Here is a 26,042-nt window from a genome sequence, read left to right as displayed (position 1 = left end):
GAAAGAGATTTTTCTTATTATTCCCATGTTCATTTTCTTTGCAATTCACTTTCTTCGCCACATATCAAGGAGGGAAACTTGTTTTAATTTGCTGTTCAAAATTGCTTTTTCTAGACAATTTTTTGGACCGTACAATAGTTCCAACAAGTTGGGAGAATTTGTGTGTGCTGCAATTTGCATAACATCATTTATCCGTGCAATGGCTTCTTCAGGCGTATTAATTTTTCTAGGAACATAATTTTGCTGCTCTTCTTCTTCCTTTATTTCTTCATCATCATCCTTCCATTAAATGTGTTGTTGAAGTGAAAATGTAATGAGTTGACAGAAAGTCATCACTTTGAATGTAATCATCTACATGAAATGGTTCGCATTTTCATTAATTCAGCAATTGCTGCTGCATTTTCTTGAACTTTGATGGCCACAGATTTGTCTTGTTCTTGACCCCCAAACCTCGCTTTGTTAAAGCATTTGGTGACAGTTTCCGGTGTTATTTCCTTTACTGCCAAGCCAATCCAATTTATGGCATTCGGGACAGAAACTGACAGTACAAGAGCAAACACACTTTCTTTTTCTTCAACACTAAGAATAAGAGATTGTGTCAGAAATTGCATATAATGACACTCAAATGTATAAATAACCACCTGGTCCATGGGTTTTATCGAACACTCCTGAGATAGATTGAAAAGGGCTGTTTATGGACGACGTGACCCTCGAACCACTCTGAGGGATCTACATCAAATCGCCATTGAGGAGTGGGACAATCTGAACCAACAGTGCCTTATGTGAGGCTGGTTGAACCTGGAGGGAACCAAGCCAATTTCACATTTGATAACGTTACTTTCAGGTGGCAGGTTGCATTGTCTAGGAAAAGGAGAACTTAGTGATTTCCTTTTATTTTGGCATTGAAAGAGCCCAGCCATTCTTCTATAAGACCACTCCCCATCCATGCCTTTTCATTGCTTCGCCATGTGACTGTAAGCTTACTGACGTCTATGTTTTTGAAACAATGCGGTTTGCTGCCTTTCCAATCACCAGTGGCTTCTCCATTTCACCTAACATGTTTCCACAAAGCACTATAGTGAGTCTTTCCTTGGACATTATTCCGCCAGTGTCTTTTCACCTTGGGCGGTGCACTTTTCACCTTGAATTGCTAACCATTTTGAAGCCAGCATCGCCGTTTCATTGGCACTGAACACGTCATTTGGGTCATAATTCACTACTAAGTTGGACAGTACTATTCTCCATTCTGTTTCTACACTTTCCTGCACATCCTTCGCTTTCCTACACACTTCATTCCACACGATGTTGTGCCTTCATTAAAATTGGTGCATTTGAACATACAAGAACTGGGCCATAAAATTTGTTTTCCAATTGAATTTATAAGCAGATATGTAGGGCTTGCTTAAATTTCTTTTGAACTATATTATTTTTTAAATTTAATTTTAAAATGTGAATTCAAATCAACAAATTCCATTGTACTGTTATGATGATTTTTATTTTCAAGAAGTTATAAAGGTTCATCCAGAAATGGAAAGAAAGAGTGGAACTGACCCTAGGGTCAGTCATACCAGTAGATGGTACACGGAAATTGTCACTCCAGAAATCACCTTCGTCTTCTCATTTAATTTCACTCATTTCTAATGTATCATCCCCCCCCCCCCCCCTCCTCCCCCTGTGAGTCCGGGTATTAGAATAGGCCCGAGGTATTCTTACCTGTCATAAGAGGTGACTAAAAGGAGTCTCGCACTTTTCGGCCCTATAAGTTCAGGTCCCATTTTATGGCTTGACCTGCCACTTTCCAAATTCTACAGAAGTGCGGGCCATATGGGGAGGGACGCCTTAATGATGCGTGAATTATCCATAGTGCCCTTAGATTCATTCTCCTGAACCTCTTGTCATGGATTTGCATCTCCACCTGCAGTTCAACTATTTGGATGAGGACACTTTCTGGAGTATGTCATCTTCTTCAGTTGTCTCCTGTCCTCTTTCGTTCCCATGACAATATTGGATTTCTTTGCACTCAATATCCAACACAGTAGCCAGTCCGTTGTGGTGGGGCCATCATGCACCCATTTGGTGGTAGCCCCCTGACAACACAGGGATCACACTGCTGTTGCCCGACTAGTAAACTCGCGACGTATACCAAGGAGTAGATGCCTGTCTTCATGGGGCATAAGGATTTCTGGCAATGGCCATCATGCCAGGTGGCCTTTGCTGTGGCTGGGTTGCGCCCATGGGGAGAGCCTCTGATTGGAGTGGGTGGCATCAGGGCAGATGACCCACAATGAAGCGGACTAAGTCACCTCTTGCTGGTGACAGGTATGACCCTAAATTGTTTCCCCTCCCTTGCTACTCCATGTAGGGCTACAGAAACAACAGAGCCATATTCGCCTCGGTATTAGTCTGTAGCAGAATGGACGGGACTCCTTTCTACCTATGAAGCCTCAATTTTTTGTTGAACCTCTTGAGGATAAGTTTGGGGAAGTGACAGTGCTGTCCAAGATGAGAAATGGCGCAGTCTTGATTCTGACAGCATCCCCAGCCCAATCCCGAGCGTTACTTGCTTGTGACTGACTGTGTGTTATTCCTGTTTCCATCACTCCCTATAAAAGCCTCATCATGGTCCAGGGGATTATTTTCCATCACAACCTCCTCTTGCAGTCTGTCGACGAGTTCTGCGCCAATCTAGAACAGTGGGGTATTCATTTCATCTGACGCGTTTACAGGGGACCCAAAGACAACAGGGTTGCTACCAGTGCCTCCATCTTGGCCTTTGAGGGTTCATTGCCTGAAAGGGTCAAGGTGATGGTTTCCCACTGTGGCGATAAACCATGTGTCCCTCCCATTATGCGGTGCTTTAAGTGCTGGAAATTCAGACATATGTTCCCGCTGTACTTCCAACTTCAGACATATGTTCCCGCTGTACCATTCCCCGTGCTCACCAGACTGCAGGATTCTAAAGAAGGAAAGAAAAATTGTGGAATACAAGACCCTGGACCAACTGACCTACACTGAGGCTAAGAGGAAATTTGACTGCCTACATCCTGTACCTCTGACATCCTCTTACGCCGCCGCTACGAGATCAGTTATAGCCCTATCCGTTCAGTCAAATCCAGTTGGCTCTCAAAGCTGTAAGGCTACAGCTGTCCCCTTCGTGGTGGGGGGCACTTCCCTCCCTGTTGCTTCCGCACCACCTACTTCGGGAGCACTGCCTCCCCCCCCCCCCCCCCCTCCTTCCCAAACTGCCGACTTCTAAGCCAGAGAAGCGTAAGTCTTCTTCGGCTCCTCTCCCTAGGAAGGGGTCCCATAGGGACCTCCCTTCCCAGGTTTCTACTAGTGGGAAAGATGACACCTGTCAGTGGCTGAAGTGCCCAAAAGCAGCTGGTTGTAGGGCTTCATGATCCTCCTCAGTCCTGGGGACTGAATCAAAGAAGCTCTCCCAGCCAGAGAAACCTAAGGAGCAGCGAGAGAAATCCAAAAAGAAGACCCTCAAGAACAAGGAAATTGTGGTGGCACCCACTCCACCACTATCTACAAGCTCTGTGTCTCAGGATGAGGTGGCGATTCTGGCGTCTGCTGAGGACCTAGATCTCGCCAGACCCTCAGATACAATGGATATAGACTGCTCCGGAACTAAGTTGGTGGCAGCAGGTGACCCTGAGGTATAAACTGCCTTACTGAGCATTTCATGCCTTCCCTGCCTCAGTATAATGTCACCCTCCAGTGGAATTGCTGCAGTTTTTTCCACCACCTGCCTGAGCTACGGCAACCTACAGCAACTGTTAAGTTTTACACCTGCTTTCTGCATTGCCCTCCGTAGCTATAAGGGATATTACAGGAACCATAGCGACTATAATAGTGTCATGTGAGTTTGCGTCTATGTCCTGAACTCAATATGTAGCGAACCTGTGCCCCTTCACTCTCCTCTTGGAGCTGTGGCTGTCAGGATAACGACGACGCAGGAAATAACTATCTGCAACATATATCTTCCTCCAGATGGTGTGGTACCCCTGAACGTCTTGGCTGCACTGATTCATCAACTTCCTAAACCTTTCCTACTTTCGGAAGATTTTACTGCCCATAACCCCTTGTGGGGTGGCAGCATGCTTACTGTCAGAGGTAGAGAGGTAGAAAATTTACTGTCTCAGCTCGACCTCTGCCTCCTAAATACTGGGTCTTCCACACATTTCAGTGTGGTTCGTGGCACTTCTTCGGCTATTTATGTATCACTTTGCAGCCCAGGACCTCTCCCATCTGTCCACTGGAGAATCCATGATGACTTGTGTGGTAGTGACCATTTCCCTATCTTCCTGTCACTCCCCCAGTGTCATGCCCACAGATGCCTACCCTGATGGGCTCTAAACAAGGCAGACTGGGAAGCTTTCACCTCTGCTGTGACTGTTGAATCTCTGGTACCATCAATGTAGTGGTTGAGCAGATCACTAGAACCATTGTTTCTGCGGCGGAAATTTAGATCCCTTGTTCTGTCGGGTGCCCCCGACGAAAGACTACCTTTGTGGTCGCCGTAAATTGCTGAGGCCATTAAAGAGCATAGATGGGCTCTACAGCGGCATAAGCGGCATGCATCTCTGGAGCACCTAATAGCTTTTAAACAATTCCATGCCCGCGTTCGCCAGCTTAAAGAGCGATGGAAACAGGAGTGTTGGGAGAGGTACGCCTCGACCATTGGGTGCCATACGTTCCTTCCCTAATCTGGAAGATCAGACGTGGTTTTGGGTACAAGACCCCCAACAGGTGTCCCGGGCATTACCATCGATGTTATCTACCGACACAAACGTGATTGCCGTGCATGTTTGCTGAGCACCATGCTCGAGCCTATGAGTCGGAGAATTACCCCCCCCCCCCCCCCCCCCCCCCCCCCAGCCTTTCACACTCTGAAATGGCAGATGGAAGGGAAAGTCCTCTCGTTCAGTACATGCCACAGTGAACCGTATAACGTCCCATTTACAAAGTGGGAGCTCCTCAGTGCCCTTGCACATTGCCCTGACACAGCTCCTGGACCAGATCGGATCTGCAGTCCGCAGTCAGATGATTAGACATCTCTCGTCCAACTACAAGCAACAACTCCTCGTCATCTTCAACTGGATATGGTGTGATGGTGTCTTTCCATCACGAAAGCAGGAGAGCACAATCATTCCAGTGCTCAAACCTGGTAAAAACACTCTTGATGTGGTTAGCTGTTGGCCCATCAGCCTCACAAACGTTCTTTGAGAATGTATGGTGTGTTGGCGATTGGGTTGGGTCCTGGAGTCATGTGGCCTACTGGCTCCATGCCAGGACGGTTTCCGTCAGGGTCGCTTTACCCCTGATAATCTTGGGGTCCCTCGCGTCTACCATCCGAACAGCCTTTTCCAGACGCCAACACCTTTTTGCCGTCTTTTTTTTTTTTTATTTACAAAAAGCTTAAGACATGACCTGGTGGCATCATATCCTTGCCACATTGAGTGGGGTCTCCGGAGCTTGAGCCTGATTTTTATCCAAAATTTGCTGTTGCTCTGTACTTTCCGTGTCCAGGTTGGTGCCTCCCATATCTCGGAGAAAGGGGTCCCACAGGGCTGTGAATTGAGTGTCTCTCTCTTTTTAATGGCCATTAACAGCCTAGCAGCAGCTGTAAGGCCGTTGGCTTCACCTTCTGTGTGTGCAGACGACTTCTACATTTCGTACTGCTGCTCCAGTACTCGTGTTGCTGAGCAGTGCTTTCAGGGAGCTATCCACAAGGCGCAGTCATGGCTTCCAGTTTTCAGCTGCAAAGTTGTGTGTCATGCACTTCTGTCAGCGTTATACCATTCACCCAGAACCAGAACCTTACCTTAATGACGCTCCTCTCACGGTATTGGAGACATATTGATTCTTGGGACTGGTTTTGGACGCCTGATTGACCTGGCTTCCTCACCTTCAACAGCTTAAGCGGAAGTGCTGGCAGCACCTCAATGCCCTCTGCTGCCTGAACATCATCACCTGGGGTGCAGATTGCTCTATGCTGCTGCAGCTCTGCAGAGCCCTTGTTTAATCATGCCCTGGTGGAGGCGGGAGTCCCTCCATTGAAGATTAGGCATGCACAACTCCTCACCAGCTACGTTGCACACATTCGTAGTTCTCCTGCACATCTGATTTACTGTCTCGTAAAAAGGACTGTTAGAAATGTCTTCTGACGGGCCACAGGAGAGTGAAGTGTGCTGACCATTTACATATCCATAAAAAATATGATATCCAAGACAGACAGAAAAACAGACTTTGTTCTGGTTGGGAATAAGTGCTCTCAGTTGAAGACACTGTTTCAAAGTGAAGATGCTTACCAGTGTTGATGTTTTGTGTTCTAAATGTTTCGACAGAATAACAACGATAGTACCTGAACAAGGTTTATTCAAAATGTTTTGACATAACAACAACAGTGATGGTATCTGAACAAGGTGAAGCCTACCATGGTGCCGATGAGGCAGATTTTGCATCAGTAGAGGAAGAATTAAATACCCTGAATCAGTCAACCACAGAGGTAGGTGTTAGTCCTGTTAAGAAACTATGGTCAGTGAAGTCAAGTCATAAGCTCTATGCATCAAGAAGGTGCAGAGAAATTACTAAAGCTATGGATGAATACACTACAGCAAAACTGACCACATTCTTCGAAGTAGAAACTCCATCTTCAGAAGAAAATGAACCAAAACACTCTTGCACCTCTTGCCAGGAATTTTTCAAAATTATCAATTCAGCTGTTGAATGTTGTGCATGCTACAGTGAAAAGTTGCAAGTTTTAACTATTATTCTTTTCAAAGGAAACAATTTTGAAGCATGTTCCATAAGTATCAAAGTACATAGTAGACAAATCGAGAAATTTAAGGTCTTCAAAAAAAAAAAAAAAAGTCTTTGGAATGCCAGACCCCTATTATGATCATCCTGTAGGAGCAGCTCAAGTTCAAATAGTGCAGTCATTTTATCTGGAAGATAAATGGGACTGTTATCACCAGAGTGCCAACAAGAAAGACACTATAACTGTAACAGGTGAAGGTCAAAAAGTTGTGCAAGTGAAGAGGTACATGATTCACATATTGGAAGATAAAAATTTTGTGCACTACGACCTTAGTGGGTAGTTCGACACCCACCTAGTGATGTCTGTTTATGTGTGTACTGCACGAATTTTGAACTTCGCGTGATGAACTTACTGGAGCACGACATAAATGACACCTTGGTTGGGCGTGTGGAGTCATTAGTACTCTGTGACGTAAAGCGAGAGACTTGTTTGTTTCAAGAATGTGGTGACTGCCCTGGAAAGGGAGGACAGTCTTTGCAGACACTTGGCCTGGAAGACATAGCAGATAACTCTGCAGAAATTACAGATGTGACAGGGAAGGAAAGTAAACTAATTGAGAAAACCGGTTCCTTTGACAGTTTCATTGATGAACTTCGTATATGGTCAATGAAAGCAATAACACACCAGCATCTGAAGAAATTGCAACAATGTCAACACAATGCAGAAGTGAAAGGGTGTGTGCAGGCTGAAGAACTATGTTTAGTGTTTCACTTTGAGTTTGCTGAGAACAGGTCTGTAATTCTCCCACAAGAAGTACAAGGGTATCATGGGACTAATTACAATTTTTCAGTTTTTACAGGAGTGACATATATTGTCAAAACAAGACCACAAATGTTGCAGTTATAAGTGATGACACAGGACGTGACTCAGAAAATGCTTGGCTAGCAATGCGCAAAATTCTTCAACTGCAAACAGGGGCAGAGAAGATCATCATTATTTCTGATGGTGCTCCTTACCATTTTAAAAATCATTACCAGCTGTTTGAATTGAATAAGTCGCTTGTGCCAACTGACTGGGTATACAGTGCTACTGGTCGCGGCAAGGGGCCTTCTGATGGTGTTGCAGGCCTGCTAAAGCACTTTGCAACGGAACATAATCGTTCAAGACCAAATACAGCTGTGATTCAGAATGCTGAGGATTTTACAATAGTCGTGAAATCTTACACATCCACAGCCCTCATTCTTGTAAACAAAGAGGAAATCGAAGAATTCGGTGAGTAGAAAAAAGAAGAATGGTCCGAACAAACTACTCCTGTGAAAGGAATTCAGAAGACACATTTTTGGACTCAAAGTGATGGGCAAACTCATATTGCGTGCTCTTTAAAGAGCAAGAAAGAAGATATTTTGTTCATTTGGCCAACACCTCAGAAACAGCAGGATAATATTCAGATTCCCAACCTGAGAAGGGTGATGTTTGTGGCATGTGTGTATGACTCTGACTGGTGGCTTGCAGAGTTACGAGTTATGAGTTAACGAAATTGTAGTGAACTTTATGCTACCACATGGACCAGCTGCTGGATATAGGTTTCTAGCTGAAGGACAACAACCACACCATCAGTACTCACTTCCTGTTAACAATGTTTTGAAGATTGTAAGTGCTCCAGTTCCCATTGATTCAACAGGAAGGCACCACTCTATATCAAAGGAAGATACGCAAGCAGTGGAGCACATTTCTAGTTCATTGACTGGCTAATTTTGGTATAAAACAGAGTACACAGAAGTTGTATAAATTGAAACCTTTTAAGTCTTTGGACCTTTCACATACATTTTGGAACCATTTAAAATGCTTGAAAAATGAGTCTTGTACTCACCTTTCAAACTAAAATTATGTTAAATAAGGCTAGGTTTTGATTTTCATGTCGTGATAAATCAGGTTTTATGTATGGCAAAAATTTCAGTTGTTTATAAAACCTGTTCAACCTAAAAGTGGAAGCTCTCCTTTTCAGGGAATGTAGAACTATATGGTACTAATCAACAGAAAAAATAAAACTTTATGGATTGGCATTTTTGGGGAAAAAAATTTCCATAAATTATAAAAAAGTTCAGAATGCTATGGTAAAAGAACTTCAACAGATAATTCCAACTGGAGGATTTCTTTGTAATTGTAAAGCAATTATCTTTCAAATAAAAAAATAACCAACAAAATATCTAGAACTATTCCAGAAATACAGCATTTTAAAATTTTTTCCAAAATTCATGTCTTTAAAATGGTATGCATAGTGTCATCTGCGGAGGGCTGTATCTTAGAGCAAAAATTTTCTGCAGTGTGTGTGTGTGTGTCGGGGGGGGGGGGGGGGGGGGGGGGGGGGAGGAGACGTGTTCCTTATTTAGTCCTTCATTTTAATATACGCTAAATTCAATAACATCAGAGACTACGAAGGTAAGATTTTTTCCTAGCTTGCCTGAAATGATATGGACTATGCTGCACACAGTTCTTAAATCAGCTGGCGTGATTTGAAAGTGGTATTTGTTTGCGTTATGACTAATTATGTGATACCATTATAAATTTCATGCTTCCTGATGAGTCCAACACATCATATTTTTCATCATGCAGCATAAATTAATTTTCTCCTATTGTATTTTATTTAAATAAAATGATCGTTTGGCATTCTTGGCTCAGAAATCCCATCCGAGTTTGTTCAGCCGCCTAGGGCAAGTCTTTATATTTCATGCGACTTTGGTGACATATGCATCAATGATGATGAAATTATACGGACAACACAATACCCAGTCTGCCAGCAAGCCCCCCCTGGAATCGAACCTGACCCATCTCCCCCCAGCATGGCAGTTAGGCACACTAACCACTCAGCTATTGAGGCAGATATATTTTCTTGATTGTGATGTGTCTTTTTCTTTTAAAGGATATGAAGGAAATGGAAAGGAGGAAACGAGTCGAGATGATAATGAATAGTCGTCTTTTCCGTGAGGAGCTGGAACGAATTATTGAAACCCAGCTGAAGGATGGAAATGGCCCAGCAGGTTTGTTGCAACAGCTATCGGACATGATGGGGTTGCAGGGTGGCCGTTTACAACCTGCAAGTGTATTCAGAGGTGTGTAAAATACCTTTTGTAGTCCTCAATCTTTAAATGGATTTTAATCTTGCTTTTTGAACTGTGGAACTTATGTGCAAGTCAGTTAGATATTGTAAAGCCAGTAAATCTTTCATAGAGCAATCATGTAGATATTTATGTTTACATAAGTGGTTTTTGTAAAATTTGTGTAAATTCATAGTTCGCCTGAGGTCTTAGCATCTTATACATTATTGTTTAATGTTTTGTAGGATCTAACTGTGTCATTCCTATAAATGATATTCGTGGTGTTGAAAGCATGGGCTATGCAAAGGGAGAAAAGATCCTTAGATGCAAGTTAGCAGCAGTCTATAGATTAATGGATCTTTGTGGCTGGACCCAAGGAATCTACAACAGTATCACTGTAAGTATTCTGCGCTAAGTTTTCAAGTTCTGATTAAATATGTGAAGTAACTCCTAATTTTAGTAGCCTGGGCACAGTGACATTTTCAGTGAATTGCCAGTTTTGTAAATACTGATGTGCACACCAACTATGCCATCATGTAAGATTCTGTTTTGTTTGTAACAGATTGACGTTAACATCTTGCATTTTTATTTTCAGGCGAGATTGAACCAAGACCAAGAACATTTTCTCATAAATCCGTTTGGAATGTTATACCATGAAATAACTGCCTCAAGTTTAGTGAAAATTGACATGCAGGGCTCAATAGTTGAGCCTGGAACTACAAATTTTGTTGTGAATGTTCCTGGTTTCATGTTGCATTCTGCCATTCATGCTGCCCGTCCAGATATTAAGTGCATTATTCATGTTCATACTCCTGCAGTGTTGGCTGTGAGTATCATAACTTGTCATATTTTCCTTTACTGTAACATGTTTAGCTCGTAACTTATTTTCAGTACTGGTCTTAAAAATATGCTGTGCAAGTGTGAGCCCTCTGTCTGGAAGACCTAGAATTACAAAGGAGAAATTGATTTCACCCAGACCACTAGAGAGATCTTGGGGAATTCAGAAAGTATCTGCAACATTCTGAAGGATGGTTAGGGATTGTAATTACCCAGTATCATTGTTACCAGTAATTAGCAGTATTACGATACACACAATCTTCTAGCCTTCCTGCACACCTAGGTAGCCTTTTTCTCCTTCAATGCTTCTCCAATCCCCCAGTTTTCCTTCGGAGCATTGACTACTGATGCTTCACATAACAGCCGACCATCCTGGACCTGCCACATCCCTGCATACTTCCACATGTATCACTGGAGCATTTTCACCAACCACTTCAATTTGTAATTGATATTTTGTGTAAATATATATTTTAAAACACAAACATTGATGATTGACTTCAGATATTGAGACTTAAGTTTTTTATTAATTTAAATGTGAATTACAGTAGAGTTGGCAAAAGAAGATCCCTTTCAGCTGGCAGTGCTGTACCAGCTTTCAGCTGTGAAGTACAAATGGCTGCAGGCAAAAATAATAGTCATCTATAGAGCTGCAACACCACTGAGGCATTGCCATAGAGAAAGACATGCAAAATCATGTTACGTGACTAGTTGAGGTAGACACGCAAAGAATCCCCCCAAGCCCAATACAACTGTCGGGGATCTTCTTTTGCTGCCTATATTACAATACTTTGCGTACTTTCTCTAGTGTCCTTTTTTAAATAAACTGATCGAAACAAATTGATCATCCATTATGAAATGAGGCACATCATTTTAATTGGACTTTAAATTTTACCTTACAGAGATTGCAGTTTAAAGCATGTTTGTGAGGGAAATTGTCACACTGGTTGTTGCACACTAAGTTGATAAGACATTGTATGACTAATGACAGTAACAGTAGAATTTCTGGGAATGCTGGAAAAAGCAAACGCAAATTAACTTTGCAGAGTTGTTGATAAAACATGAAAGAAACTAATATTTGTCTTTCACTGTTGTGGTAGCAAGCTGATATGTGCTCACAAATTTCTCCTCCGTCAGTGTACTCAAAAAGTCTGTCATAGAGACTTGGCTGCCTTATTAACAGCATCATCCTCTAGAATGGTGTTATTTGCTATGGTTACTTTACTTTTCAGAGTGCTGTCTGGAAATTTTGCTCCATTAATTCAACTTTATAATGTATCTATTTTGAAAAATTGTGATAACTTATTTGCTGAAACTCTGCCTTCATTGTGGTAAAGACCATATGTATCAGTATGAATATTAGCTTTGTTTTCTACTAGTGTGGAATGAGCAGATTTATTCACCCATAAATTTGTTGTCGGTGGCACGCGCACACGCGCGCGCGCGCGCGCGCACACACACACACACACACACACACACACACGTACACACACACGTACACACACACGTACACACACACACACACACACACACACACACACACACACACACACACACACACACACACAAAAATCAGAGCCCTTTACCTCTCCCTTGTACCCCTTATCTTTCTCTTGCTTACCTGTTGAAGACTATGTCTGCTATGAATATCTTGTAATCTCTGCATTTGTTACTGTTAAATTAATACATCTTATAACCTGCATTTCTGTACTATTCCGTTACACTGAACGACAAGCAGTTGGATTTGTTTCATAATTCTTTTACAGGTGTCTTCATTAAAATGTGGCCTACAGCCTTTGTGCCAAGAAGCTATTGTAATTGGTGAAGTTAGCAATCATCCATATCTCGGTGCAGTCTTCGAGCCAGAAGAACGAGAAAAAATTGCCAGAAATTTGGGACCAGTAAACAAGGTTAGTTTTCCATACTAATTTCATTCAGGTGCTTTAAAGAAAATATGTACACAATAAGCATATTACATTGTATGTATCGTATTTATTGCCACTCTAAGGAGGTAAAATGTTCTGGTGTAGTGTGAAATGACTTTATAACAAATGTGCTCTTCCTGTTCCGCCCAAGGGGTCTATATTATTGCTTTTTTTAGGTCATCAGTTGTGAACTTAAGTACAATTTCAGAATGTTGGATACTGTTACTATCAATGTAACATGTTCAAAGATGGTGATACACGATGAGACAGCTATTAGATATGTGAAGACAATGAACAGATTTTGTTAATGAGGCTGCAGGCTCTTACATTGAGTTTTCCTTGTCAAAATCTACAAATCCAAATCTGATCTTGAATCAGTTAGGGTACCTTTTTATTTATACTTCGTGATAAAATAAATCATTTCTGACCAGAATGGTTTAACTGACATCAGCCACAATGTATGAATAGTGATATCAGCTAATTTACAATTGGCTTTTGACAGTCAGTCACTCCAAAGATTATAGAGTCAAATTAATAATTTTTTGTATTTAAAATCATTCAGTTTTTGCCACTCCAGTAATTGATGCGACAGATGAAGCAGAGGTCCTGTCATATGTTGTTTGCAATATTTTCGATCTCACAGAATACAGTAACTATCAAAATGCAGCTCATATTTCCATCATACCTCACGGCGACCGCTTCCAACCAACATTGCTCTGCGTTACACATAACGGCATTTGTGAAGTTACCTGCTGTGTTTTTAAGTGTTGCGTACAACCGATCGGTAACCGATGTGGTGACACTGTAGCAGCAAGTGACAGAAGTCAACTATCAAGTAATTTTAATCGCACTATAGGTGAGAGACTGAAATGAAACGAAAATTGATCCCACAGAATGATAAATGTCATAGCTACAGATACAAAATGCACCAAAATAATTCAATAATTCTATAATTTTTGCAGTAAGTGTTTCAGGCCAAGTAAACTTTCTTTCTGTTTACAACTCTAGATAAACTCACTTTCTTTTTAATCTTAGTATCATAAGTATTATGGGGTTTCACTTTCCAAATGTTTCTACGTTATCATTAATGAACACTTGATTGAAATGAAATTTCTTGTAATATACCAACACGCGTTTAGCCAGTAGTTCGCCATTTTGGAAATGGCACAATGGGTGGTGTTTTTTGGTAGTATGTATATGAACTCCAATACGTTAGGGTGCACAGAAAGCAGAGTTTAATGGCAAAAGACATGAATGCTGCTGTCCTCGCTCATTTATTTATTTTTTGTTTCTTTTTAAAAAGTTTTAATTTTTAACTGCATTAAGTCTCTTCTTTTTCTATGTTGTTGGTTGATCTCTGTATCATACAAGTTCTTCTGTCTGCTGTTGGGTTTGTGTGGTAATTCAATTTACAGTTTGTTTACAATGTCGTGAACAAATTCTCAGAGGGTTGTCGGGAATGGAGAAATGAGCTCCGTCCAGACTCTCTGTACATAGACAGCTGAGGAGGTAAAGTGATGCGGGGCTAAAAAGCCGCACTTTCTTTGTGCAGTTCTGGTGTTACATCTGTGGATACTGGTTTAGTGTGACATGACAGTTATTTGGTAATGGCCACAGTACACAAAATAACAGGTACGGTGTTATTAGACCACCAATATAGGTGGCAGCTGGACTAAAAACATTCAAGTACCGAAGTCTACAGGTATCTGGTAGCTTCAGATGATCCAGAACTAGGCATACCTCATTCAAGACGTTATCAATAAATAGTATTTATACCTACTATGCTGCATTGGTAAAATTGCAGTTTTAAACGCTCACATATCATTGTAAAACACTTGAATATTAACTCGACACTGCACTTGGCACTTTCATTTGTGGCTTGCTTACACCCAGGTGCCTTATTTATAACAAAAGTAAATTAGAAGAGTGTAAGCATATTTATGACAAACATTTTTTTGCCTCATGTGTGGTTAAGTATGCTGGTGAGAGGTTGCAAAGTGGTGCCTGTTGCGTAAGAACATAATGAAAATTTGACAAGCTAAGAAAGAACATGTACCTAATGATCATTATTGCAAGAAATGACCTCAGAATTTTTGTTGCCAAGTGAAATGAGATGTTTGAAATGTAATGTGCTTGAATCAGCAGCTTTGTGTATTTACTGTTAATGATTTGTCCCTCAATCTACTGTTACCATCAGTAGAAACGTTGACAAAAATTTTTTTTGAGCTAATTTGAAATGTTATTTGCTATTAAATTATTATTCTGTGGTTCTGTCGTTACATTGTGAGACTGCCAGGAAGTCCGTTGCAACAAATAAAGGTGTTCTCTGTTGTAGGGAACTTATTAGCTGCTAAGCAATTACATTGTTGATATTGTAGATGAGGCTCTCAGTGAGGGTGCAAGTACAAAGGAGCACTTAGATAATTCTTCAGTGTGTGACAAGATGATTTTGGGTGGGCGTTGGTGTCAGAAATGAGCAAAAATAGTTCCTGATATGCTTTACTCATTGTATCTTACTTTTAGTGATGTCGCAAATAGCTTATAGGAAATAGTTTAGAATTTTCTCTAGGCATTGTGACTTTAGGGTGACTTTTTGCAAAAGTTCTCTGACATCTTCAAGAAGATTGCTACTAATTTTTTCCTCCATCACTACGTAACTTAACTAGGGCTTTGTTCTTAGTAGACATACTCCTCCTCTTATTGATCAAACTCTTATCCAGATTCTTCAGTGTCTCACATTTTTATTCTCTCCAGATCACCACACTGTTCCCCACACTCGTTTGTTTACTTTCTGCCTCCATAATAATCCCACATAAAACTTTGTATCATAGAATGTCACTCATTTTCTTTAATTCTTTCTTCCCCACCTTCTCCTCCACATCTCGTCCTCTATGCCATTCTCTCTTCTCATTACGGCTTAACAAACTGTTACTGTGAAAGCTCTCTGATCAGGTAAGAGCTTTGCAGACTGTTATCACTTGTGCAATTTTGTGTTTCTCCGAACATTTCATGCTGATTTGAGAGAACTTTACATCAAGTGACTCAAACATGGTGGTGATTTATCGAAAAACCTGGAATTCTCAGGGAATTGCATTTTACCTGGAAAGACCTGGGGAGTTTCAGGAATCTCATGAAATGTCAGGGAATTCTGTGTTTTTAAAGGTGTGTTTTCTACATGTATGTGAATATTAAATCATGTAAATGACCAGTGTTTAAAAACTGCTACTTATGGCTGGTTGATATCTCAAATGAGAGGAAACAAAAGTCGTTATTGCGTATTGCCCCCCCCCCCCCCTTTCCCTCTCCCTGCTCACCATTAATTTATCAGGAGCTTCTTGACACCATTTTCCTCCTCACACTTGGAATTCTCCGAGAATTTTTTTCCAGATTTTAATGGCTAATCTGCTAATAGTGCTCTTGACTTGTTGGTACATTTGGACATTTCCATTTCATTGTAGAGCTTTTGCGTGCATCTTATAAAACCGTACGATAAATAATTTTGTGATTTCTTTTTCATTTTTCTTTTCTTTTATTTATTTATTTATTTATTTATTTTTTTAGTTGTTGCCATGACATTGCTATTTTTATCTAATGTAGTGGTCAACATATTTTAAACAGGTTGTTCCATTCAGTAACTTTTAAATTCATTCACATTTCAGTGTTTGTATGGAAGTTGTGATTTAAAATTTTTATTTAACTGGGTTCATCAGGGCTTTAATTTTGTAGTGTATGATAATATGTTAAACTGTGTGATGGAATTAATTGCATAGTAGAATATCATTGTATTACCTGTGTTCATGTTTCAGGTTATGTTTCTATCAAACCATGGTGCTGTCTGTTGTGGAGAAACAGTAGAAGAAGCATTTTATAATGTTTACAATACAGTTCTGGCTTGTGAGACACAGGTATGTATTGATAAATATGATGAAATTGTTTTGTTGTTAATTTGTGCATAGCTGTGACATATTTAAATATAGCTGTGACATATTTAAATGTAGCATGGGTATCATTCCATGCCAAGTGATCTAGAGGTTCTCACGTGAGCATTACAATTCTGTACAAATATTCATACTTGTTCTCAATAAACATTCGTGAAGTTTAACAACCACTAATTCCATCCTTCCGGAGATGTAGTAATTTGTTTGACCCCATAGCACAGCTATCGACAGTCTTACGCAAAATAACTGAAAAAGATTTCGTGAGCAATTTTCATTTGAATAATTCAGAACAAAGTTGGCTGAAAAAATAGGTGCTCAAAAAAAAATGTAGTTTAGTGTTTTGTATATTTGGAAGTAATTGCATGAAAACCTGAAACTGCGTGTAATTACTTACCAATACAAGGTCTCAGAATATAATATTTCATTCTCCTACAGATTTCCAATGGTTCACAAATTGAGGGCAAAGATGGCAAGTTTTTTAAAAAATGCCAAAAATGGTAGCAAGACCATGGGTGTGAGAGATAGTGGGTAGGGAAGTGGCGTCAACAATGAGGAGTAGGGATCCAGGAGGGAGAATGGAGGGGAAGGTGGAGAGTTGATGAAGGAAGTGGCTGGAACCTTGGCGTGCGAGGCTAGATTTTACACAGTTGTTTGGGTTGGAGGTGTTGGTCAATGAGGGTCGAAACTCTTTCAGTGGGGGGAGGAGGGGGTTGCAATGTCATGCTACAATGGGGTGATCAAGATTGTTGGGTTTGTGGATTTTGGGAAGGATGTCTGAGGTCAGGTGTCGTGGAGGTGAGCAGGGAAATAGATCATAGGAGAGCTTCTGGGAAGAGTCTCAAGTGGGAATTGAAGATTATGTTGGACTTGTAGGATGGGATCACTCTGGCAGAGTTTATAGTTGGAGGAAACAGACAGTTGTCAGATACATTCTGCCAGGTGCCACTGCCATTCATACCTAATTTGGCTGTCAAGACGGCAATGCCGCCTTCAGTGATTATTGTAGCAGAATACTGTCAGATAATTTTTCAGAAAACCTCGATTAATTCTGGTCGTATGTACAGGCTGGTAGTGACACTAAAGTCACTTTATAGTATGTAGCGAATAAGACAGGAGCTGAAATTGAGGGTAGCAAAGCAAGAGCTGAAATGCATAACTCTGTTTTCAGATGTTCCTTTACTAAGGAAAACTGAGGAGTGTTGCCTCAGTTTAATCCTCCTCCACTGAAAAGATGAATGAAATCAGTATTAGTGTCAGTGGTGTTGGGAAACAGCTGAAATTGTTAAAACTGAACAAAGCTCCAGGGCCTGATAGAATTCCTGTCAGACTCTAGATTGAAATTGCAGCTGAGTTAGCCCTTCTACTAACTATAATTTATTGTACATCCATGGAACGAAATGTTATGCCCACTAGTTGGAAGAAAGCACAGGTAACACGCATGTAAAAAAAAAAAAAAAAAAAATAAATAAATAAAAATAAAAAATAAAAAATCCACAAAACTACCATTCAGTGTCTTTGACATCAATTTGTTGTAGAATATTAGGACATATTGTGAGCCCAAACATAATAAGGTATCTTGAACAGAATGATCTCCTTGCCAACCAGCATGGATTCCGAAAACATCGATCATGTGAATCCCAACTTGCACTTTCCTCATATGACAAACTGAAAGCTTTGAATCGAGGCAGTCCCATAGATGCAGGATTTCTTGTTTTCCAGAAAGCATTTGACTACGTTCACACCTACGCTTCTTATTGTCAAAAGTTCAATTGTATGGAATATCAAGCAAAATTTGTAATTGATATAATAGAAGGAAACATTCCACGTGGGAAAAATTATATATAAAATCAAAGATGAGGTGACTTACCGAACGAAAGCGCTGGCAGGTCGATAGACACACAAACAAACACAAACATACACACAAAATTCAAGCTTTCGCAACAAACTGTTGCCTCATCAGGAAAGAGGGAAGGAGAGGGGAAGACGAAAGGAAGTGGGTTTTTCAATCCCGGGAGCGGAAAGACTTACCTTAGGGGGAAAAAACCTGCCAGCGCTTTCGTTCGGTAAGTCACCTCATCTTTGATTTTATATAAAATTTGTAATTGGATTGACAACTTTTTGGTAGGGAGGACACAGCATTTTACCTGGGATGGAGAGTCATCGTCAGGTGTAGAATAACTTCAGGTATCAGCCAGGGAAGTGTGCTGGGACTCGTGTTGTTCATGTTATGTATTAATGACCTTGTGGACAATATTAATAGTAACCTCAGACTTTTTGCAGACAATGCAGTTATCTGTAATTAAGTACTGTCTGAAAGAAGCTGCATAAATATTCGGCCATACCTTGGTAAGATTTCAAAGATTACCAGCTTGCTTTAATTTCTTCGGAAATGTAAAATTGTGCACTTCACAAAACAAAAAAATGCAGTATCTTATGACTATAATATCAGGGAGCCTCTGTTGGAATTGGCCAACACATACAAATACCTGGATGTAACACTTTCTAGGGATATGAAATGGAATGATCACATAGGCTCAGTCACAGGGAAAACAGTTGGTAGCGTTGAGTTTATTAGTGGAGTACTGAGGAAGTGCAATCTACATCTACATCTACTTGTATACCCTGCAAACCACTATGAGGTGCATGGCAGGGTGTATGTTCTGTTGTACCATTTATTAGGGCATTGTCTTGTTCCATTCGCATATCGAGCATGGAAATAATGGTTGTTTGAATGCCTCTGTGCGTGCAGTGACTATTGGTATCATATTCTCATGATCCCTTGGGAGTGATATGGAGGGGATTGTAGTTTATTCCTAGAGTCATCATTTATTTAAAGCCAATTCTTGAAACTTCAACAGACTTTCTCAGGGTTGTTCATGTCTGTCTTCAAGAGGCTGCCAATTCACTTCCTTCAGTATCTCTGTGGCACACTCCCATGGATTAAACAAACACGAGACCATTCGTGCTGCCCTTCTCTGTGTGCGTTCAATATCCCTTGTTAGTCCTATTTGGTCCAGGTCCCACACACTTGAGCAATATTTGCACAAGTGATTTGTAAGCAATCTCCTTTGTAGACTGATTGCATTTACCCTAGTATTCTGCCAGCAAACTGAAGTCTGCCACCTGCTTTACCCACGACAGCCTATGTGATCATTCCATTTCATATCCCCACAATGTTATATCGAGGTATTTGTATGAGTTGGCCAATTCCAACAGTGACTCACTGATATTATACTCGTAGGATGTTTTTTTTACATTTTGGGGAGTGCACAATTTCACATTTCTGAACACTTGAAGCAAGTTGCTTATCTTCACACCACTTTTAAATCTGATAGATTTGACTCAATGTTCACACAGCTTCTTTCAGATAGTATGTCATTATAAATAATTTTGTCATCTGCGAAAGTCTGAGGTTACTGTTAATATTGTCTGCAAGTTATTCATATACAATATCAACAGCAAGGGTCCCAACACATTTCCTTAGGGCATACATGAACTCAGTTCTACGTCTGACGATGACTCCCCATCCGAGATAACATGCTGTGCCTTCCCGCCAAGTCTTCAGTCTAGTCACAAATTTAACTTTATACCCCATATGATCAAACTTCTGCAGTAAGTGTATTGTGTTGCTGACTTGGTTGCTTTTCGGAAATGAAAAAATACTGCATCTGCCTGAATACCCTGATGCAAAGCTTTCAGTATGTCGTGTGAGAAAAGTGCAAGTGGGGTTTCACATGATCGATGTTTTCGGAATCCATGCTGGTTGGCGTTGAGGAGGTCATTCTGTTAAAGATACCTCATTATATTTTGAGCTCTAATATCCTACAACAGAAATATTTCATGGATATTAGACAGTGGTTTTGTGGAGGAGTTCTACTACCCTTCCTGTAGAAGTGCGTGATATGCACTTTTTCCAAGAACTGGGATAGCCTATATTTAGGAGAGGAGCTAATTCAGCTGCAAATTCAGCATAGAATCTGACAGGGACTCCCATCGGGTCCTGGAGCTTTGTTCAGTTTTAATGATTTCAGCTGTTTCTCAGCATCACTGATGTTAAAACGTATTTCATTCATCCTTTCAGTGGTACGAGGATTAAATTTATCCAGTTCTCTTGGGTTTGCCTTTGGATATGAACATTTGAATATGGAGTTAAGCATTTCAGCTTTGTTACCCTCAGTGTTAGTTCCTGTCTCACTCACTGCACACTAACTTTGTTGCCACTAACAGCCTTTACATATGGCCACGATTTCTTTGGGTTCTGTTAAAGATCATTTGACAGTATTCTGCTAAGGTAGTCATTGAAGGCATCACGCATTGCTCCCTTGAGAAACAAATGCATTTCATCCAGAATATCTCTAGCAATAGGCCCTACACTTTGTTTTACACCTATTATGCAATAATCTCAAGTTCTTTGGAAGTTTCCTTACAATGACTGTACTATGGAGGGTCCCTCTCATTATGTACTGTTCTACTAAGTACGTATCTACCCAGTGCATGGCCAACTATTCTTTTAAAATTGAGCCATAGTTCCTCTACATGCTCCTGTCCTGTGCTGAAAGTTGGTTTTTTTTTTATTGAGATATGAGACCAATGATTTTTGATCTACTTTACTGAACATATATACCTTCCTGCTTGTTTTAGTTGTCTTTCACACTTTTGGTAATGATTGTTGCCACAGTCACGTCATGGTCACTGATACTAGTTTCGATGTGGTGGACATCCTCAAAGAGGCCAGGTCTATTTGTTGCCACTAGATCCAATAAATTTATAACATGAAAACCGTAATTTTTCCCAATTAATTGTTGAGAGATTAAAGTCTCCACTGATGATTGGGGAACTTATGTGCAAGTGAAGTGAGGTTTTCTTTAAAGTTTTCAGTTAAATCAGGAGATGAGTCTGGGGGGGGGGGGGGGGGATAGAAGGTTCTGATTGTCATTTTATGCCTAGCCCTGCTACTGAGTCTGTCCCAAACAGTTTTACATGCAGCTTCAATTTCTATCCAAGTGGATTTGAGTTTCTTGTCTACTGTGACAAATACACCACCTCCATTACCCATTTGCATATGCTTTCGGTGTGCGCTTAAATTTTCTCCAGAAATCTCACTGCTAATTTCAGGTTTCAACTAGCTTTCTGTACCTGCAATTATGAGAGCCTCACTGCTTTCCATGAGCACTTCAAACTCTGGCTCTTTGTTGCGAATGCTTCGGCAGTTTGCCATTAGGATTTTAATACTGTCATCTGCAGGAGGCATTTCTTTTGATCTTACACTGATACTTCTGAGTTTCCTATAGCTATCGTCATCTGGATTGGATGGTGGAGTTGCCTTATCAAAAAAAAAAAGAAACCTTGTGTACACCTCACACACAGTCAGCTACCTGAGTAGCAGCCTCTGATATATAGTGCACACTTGACCCGTTTAGGGGGACCCTACAGTTCTCAAGCCTATGGTGCAAGTCCAGGAATTTGCAGCCTAACATTTCACAGAACCTTCAAAATCTCTGGTTCGGTCCCTTCACTCAACATGAAATCAAAGGGCTACGATCAGTTCTGGGGACAATGCTGCAGATTGTGAGCTTTGCTGAAATACCATAAGCAAGGCTGGTCTCGGCCTTAGCTGCCAGTTGCTGGATGACCTGTGTGTGACCTCGGAGCCCAGACAACAGGTGTCATTTGTTCCAATGTGTGCCACAATCTGCAGTTGGTTGCACCCTGTTCCTGATTAGAACAGTTACAGTGCACACAGGGGCATTCAATCAGTCATTCTTCCTGCACTCCATATGTTAATGGAATGGGGGGGGAGGGATAATAACTGGTACAATGGGACGTACCCTCCCCTATGCGCTTCATGGCAGTTTGCAGAGCTTACCGTATTTACTGGAATCTAAGCTGCACTTGAATCTAAGCAGCACCTAAAAAATGAGACTCGAAATCAAGGAAAAAAAATTTTCCCGAATCTAAGCCGCATCTGAAATTTGAGACTCGAAATTCAAGGGAGAGAAAAGTTTTAGGCCGCACTTCCAAATCGAAACAAAGTTCGTCCATTGTAATATGAGACACAATTTAGGTCGAATGAATGACGATACAGCTACAGTAGTTTGGTTCGAGTCATAAGCTTAGCAGTTAAGGTTTACCAGGTAGCCATTCCTACACGTCAGGTGCTCCGTCTGTATTTATACGGGAAGCATTCCTTTTTCACGCGCTTCATCTGGTTTAAATCGATTGCTTATTTTTCTTTGATCTGATAAGTGCCGTCCTCTTTGTTGTATGTGTTTACGTCACTCTAAGCTGAAAATGCATTATTTTACTGTGTCATACATTGTTTGTCGCATTCTGATAATGTGTGTTTACGAACTGTCACCACTCGCGGCATGGCTTGCTTTTGTGCGCGCTACTGCCGCTTACGATAAAAAAAGAGAGGAATTGTCTCATTAGCGAAACAATGGCAAGAGACTGCTATTTGTTGTTCCTTACACTGCTGCTTTCTTTGATAATGATCAACAAGAACCAAATAATAGACTGTGTATGATAGAAGATGTTCTGAACGAGAGTTTAGCTAAAATTTTTCGCCGTTTGAAAATCTTTGCAGATGCCTCTTTTGTTCATTACATTCTGCACAGCAATTAGTCATCGTAGATTTAAAAATTAGTCAATTGCCGTGCTTCATTTCTGACTGTATCGCTATTGGGCATAAGAATAATACGAATATAAACATGACATGATATGTATATTCTTCCGCGTTTGCTGCTGTCTCACGCTAGTTTCGTAGTTTATTAGGCAGACAGGATTTAAATGAGATAGCAGCAAACACGAAAGAATACATGGCAAAATGTTTATATTTGTATTATTCTTATGGTGAAGAGAATACTGCATGTGATTCACAATTAATAAAAGTTCCTATTAGCAACCATCTCTTCTCACAGGTAGGAAAAAATTCAGAACGTAGAGTTGGCCATAATGACAAACATCCCAGTCTTGCCAGTCGGATTTTCATAGTACATTGAAATGCTGCTACATTCGAAGATGAACAATACGGAATTTGTATTTACTTCGTTGGATAATGTATGAAAATGCAGTGGTCGAAACTTGGGGCGGAGAAAGAAGCTTGTCTTCCACCTTTTTTTTTTTTTAAGTTTAGTTACTGACTCAGAGGTTTTGGCGCCAATATTTGTCTTTGTGCCTGCAAAGCATGCCTGTGTAGCGCTACATATATTCAACGGCAGAAGTTAGTTGTGGCTGCACCTACCATCATTTTTCAGAACTTCCGCTTACTTTGCACTCAATTCTAAGCCGCAGGCGGTTTTTTGCATTACAAAAACCGGAAAAAAAGTGCGGCTTAGATTCAAGTAAATGCGGTAGATGTAGTTACATAGATGCAAATGTAGATTTAACAATCAGTGAGGTTCTCGATTTGAGGAGGCATTTCGTATACTCACAAACAAATGTAAATATGCTGAATATTGGTGGAGATTATGTATAAAAGAAGAGTAAAAATGAAATTGCTAAGAAAAGTCTGTTGTATTTTTATTTAAATTGTATTTACTTGATAAACACAACTTGTATATACCTAATAGACGATGTTTCTAGATTTTCTTCTAATTGCAGGTGAAGGTAATGCCTGCTGGTCTGGAAAATCTTGTTCTGATATCAGATGAAGTCAGGAAGCAGGTTTATGAGGCTGTACGACGGCCACCTGATGCTATTCAAAGGCAGGATACAAGTTCTGACTTGCCACCTTCGGGCCTTAAAAAGGAGAAAAAATGGAGACTAGGAGGCACAGAATTTGAAGCCCTAATGAGAATGCTGGACAATGCGGTAATTTCATTATTATTGAATTTCTGAATATACTTCTGCTGTGTGTGCCATTGATGATTTTGCATTGATTATTTTATTTCTTCCATCCAAATATAAATGAGAAGTTTGAACAAAGTTCCTATGCTGTTAACAGATGCGTTAAATGAACTGTCATAATTTCACTGTAGTAGTCTGAGAAATGTTATGTACTTACAAACAGCAGTTGCATTGACCAGTTCAGGTTGTCAAAGTTGATATTCTCTGAAGACAAAAGTCCTAGTTTGAAGGTATATATTTTTCTCACACTAAATTTTTTTGCTGCTGCACAGGATATAATTGATTGATATGAGATGATGAAACTTATTAAAGCTTTTTTTGCAGAGTGTAGTTTTTTTAAGTCATCAGTCTTCTAACTGGTTTGATACGACCTGCCATGAATTCCACTCCCGTGCCAACCTTTTCATCTCCGAGTAGCATTTGTGACCTACAACCTGAACTATTTGCTGGATGTTTTCCAATCTCTGTCTTCCTCTGCTTTTTCCCTCTACAGCTCCATCTAGTACCATGGAAATCATTCCCTGATGTCTTAACAGATGTCCTATCATCATGTCCTTTCTTGTCAGTGTTTTCCACATCTCCCTCTCCTCTCTCCAATTGTGCACAGAACCTCTTCATTCCTTACCCTATCACTCCACCTAATTTTCAACATTCGTCTGTTGCACCACATCTCAAATACTTCGAGTCTGTTCTCTTCTGGATTTCCTGCAATTCGTGTTTCACTGCTGTACAATGCTGTGCTCCAAACGTACATTCTCAGAAATTTATTCCTCAAATTAAGGTCTATGTTTGATACTTGTAGACTTCTCTTGGCCAGGAATGCCCTTTTTGTCAGTACTAGCTTGCTTTTGATGTCCTCCTTGCTCCATCCATCATTGGTTACTTTGCTGCCTAGGTTATTATGACCATCAATCCTGATATTAAGCTTCTTGCTCTTCTCATTTCTGCTACTTCTCATTACTTTCGTCTTCCTTTGATTTACTTTCAATCCCTATTCTGTACTCATTAGATTATTCCTTCCGTTCAGCAGATCATTCAATTCTTCATCACTTTCACTCAGGACAGCAATGTCATCAGTGAATCATATCATTTATATCCTTTCATCCTGAATTTTAATTCCATTCTTGAACCTTTCTTTTATTTCCATCATTGCTTCTTCGATGTACAGAATGAACAGTAGGGGCAAAAGACTAAATACTTGTCTTATACCCTTTTTAATCCGAGCACTTCGTTCTTGGGTATCCATTCCTACTATTCCCTCTTGGCTCTTGTGCATATTGTATATCACCCATCTCTCCCAATAGCTTATCCATATTTTTCTCAGGATTTTGAACATCTTCCAGCATTTTACACTGTCGAATACTTTTTCCACGTTGACAAATCCTAAGAAGATTTTTCTTGAGTCGTGCTTCCATTATCAACCACAACGTCACAGTTGCGTCTATGGTGCCTTTACGTTTCCTAAAGCCAAACTGATCATCATCTAACACATCCTCAATTTTCTTTTCCATTCTTCTGTATATTATTCTTGTCAGCAACTTGGATGCATGAGCTGTCAAGCTGAATGTGCGATAATTCTCACACCTGTCAACTATAGCAGTCTTCGGAATTGTGTGTATGATATTTTTCCGAAATT

At 40.4% G+C, this 26,042-nt stretch overlaps 1 protein-coding gene across 8 annotated transcripts in view; it reads left to right on the top strand.

Moving 5' to 3' along the window:
- LOC124615282 (protein hu-li tai shao) overlaps positions 1 to 26,042 on the top strand; it is a 444,989-nt gene that overhangs the window by 324,190 nt on the left and 94,757 nt on the right. For all 8 annotated transcript variants that reach the window (XM_047143165.1, XM_047143337.1, XM_047143425.1 and 5 more), the window contains 6 exons: positions 9,687 to 9,876; positions 10,107 to 10,258; positions 10,457 to 10,687; positions 12,462 to 12,605; positions 16,427 to 16,525; positions 24,161 to 24,370. In XM_047143165.1, coding sequence (XP_046999121.1) covers positions 9,687 to 9,876; positions 10,107 to 10,258; positions 10,457 to 10,687; positions 12,462 to 12,605; positions 16,427 to 16,525; positions 24,161 to 24,370 — 1,026 coding nt within the window. The remainder of the gene's footprint in view (positions 1 to 9,686; positions 9,877 to 10,106; positions 10,259 to 10,456; positions 10,688 to 12,461; positions 12,606 to 16,426; positions 16,526 to 24,160; positions 24,371 to 26,042) is intronic.

The sequence above is a fragment of the Schistocerca americana genome, chromosome 1 (assembly GCF_021461395.2).
Source record: "Schistocerca americana isolate TAMUIC-IGC-003095 chromosome 1, iqSchAmer2.1, whole genome shotgun sequence".
Classification (NCBI taxonomy): domain Eukaryota; kingdom Metazoa; phylum Arthropoda; class Insecta; order Orthoptera; family Acrididae; genus Schistocerca; species Schistocerca americana.
Note: the sequence above shows the minus strand (reverse complement) of the source record. Positions and strands in the feature narration are given on the sequence as shown.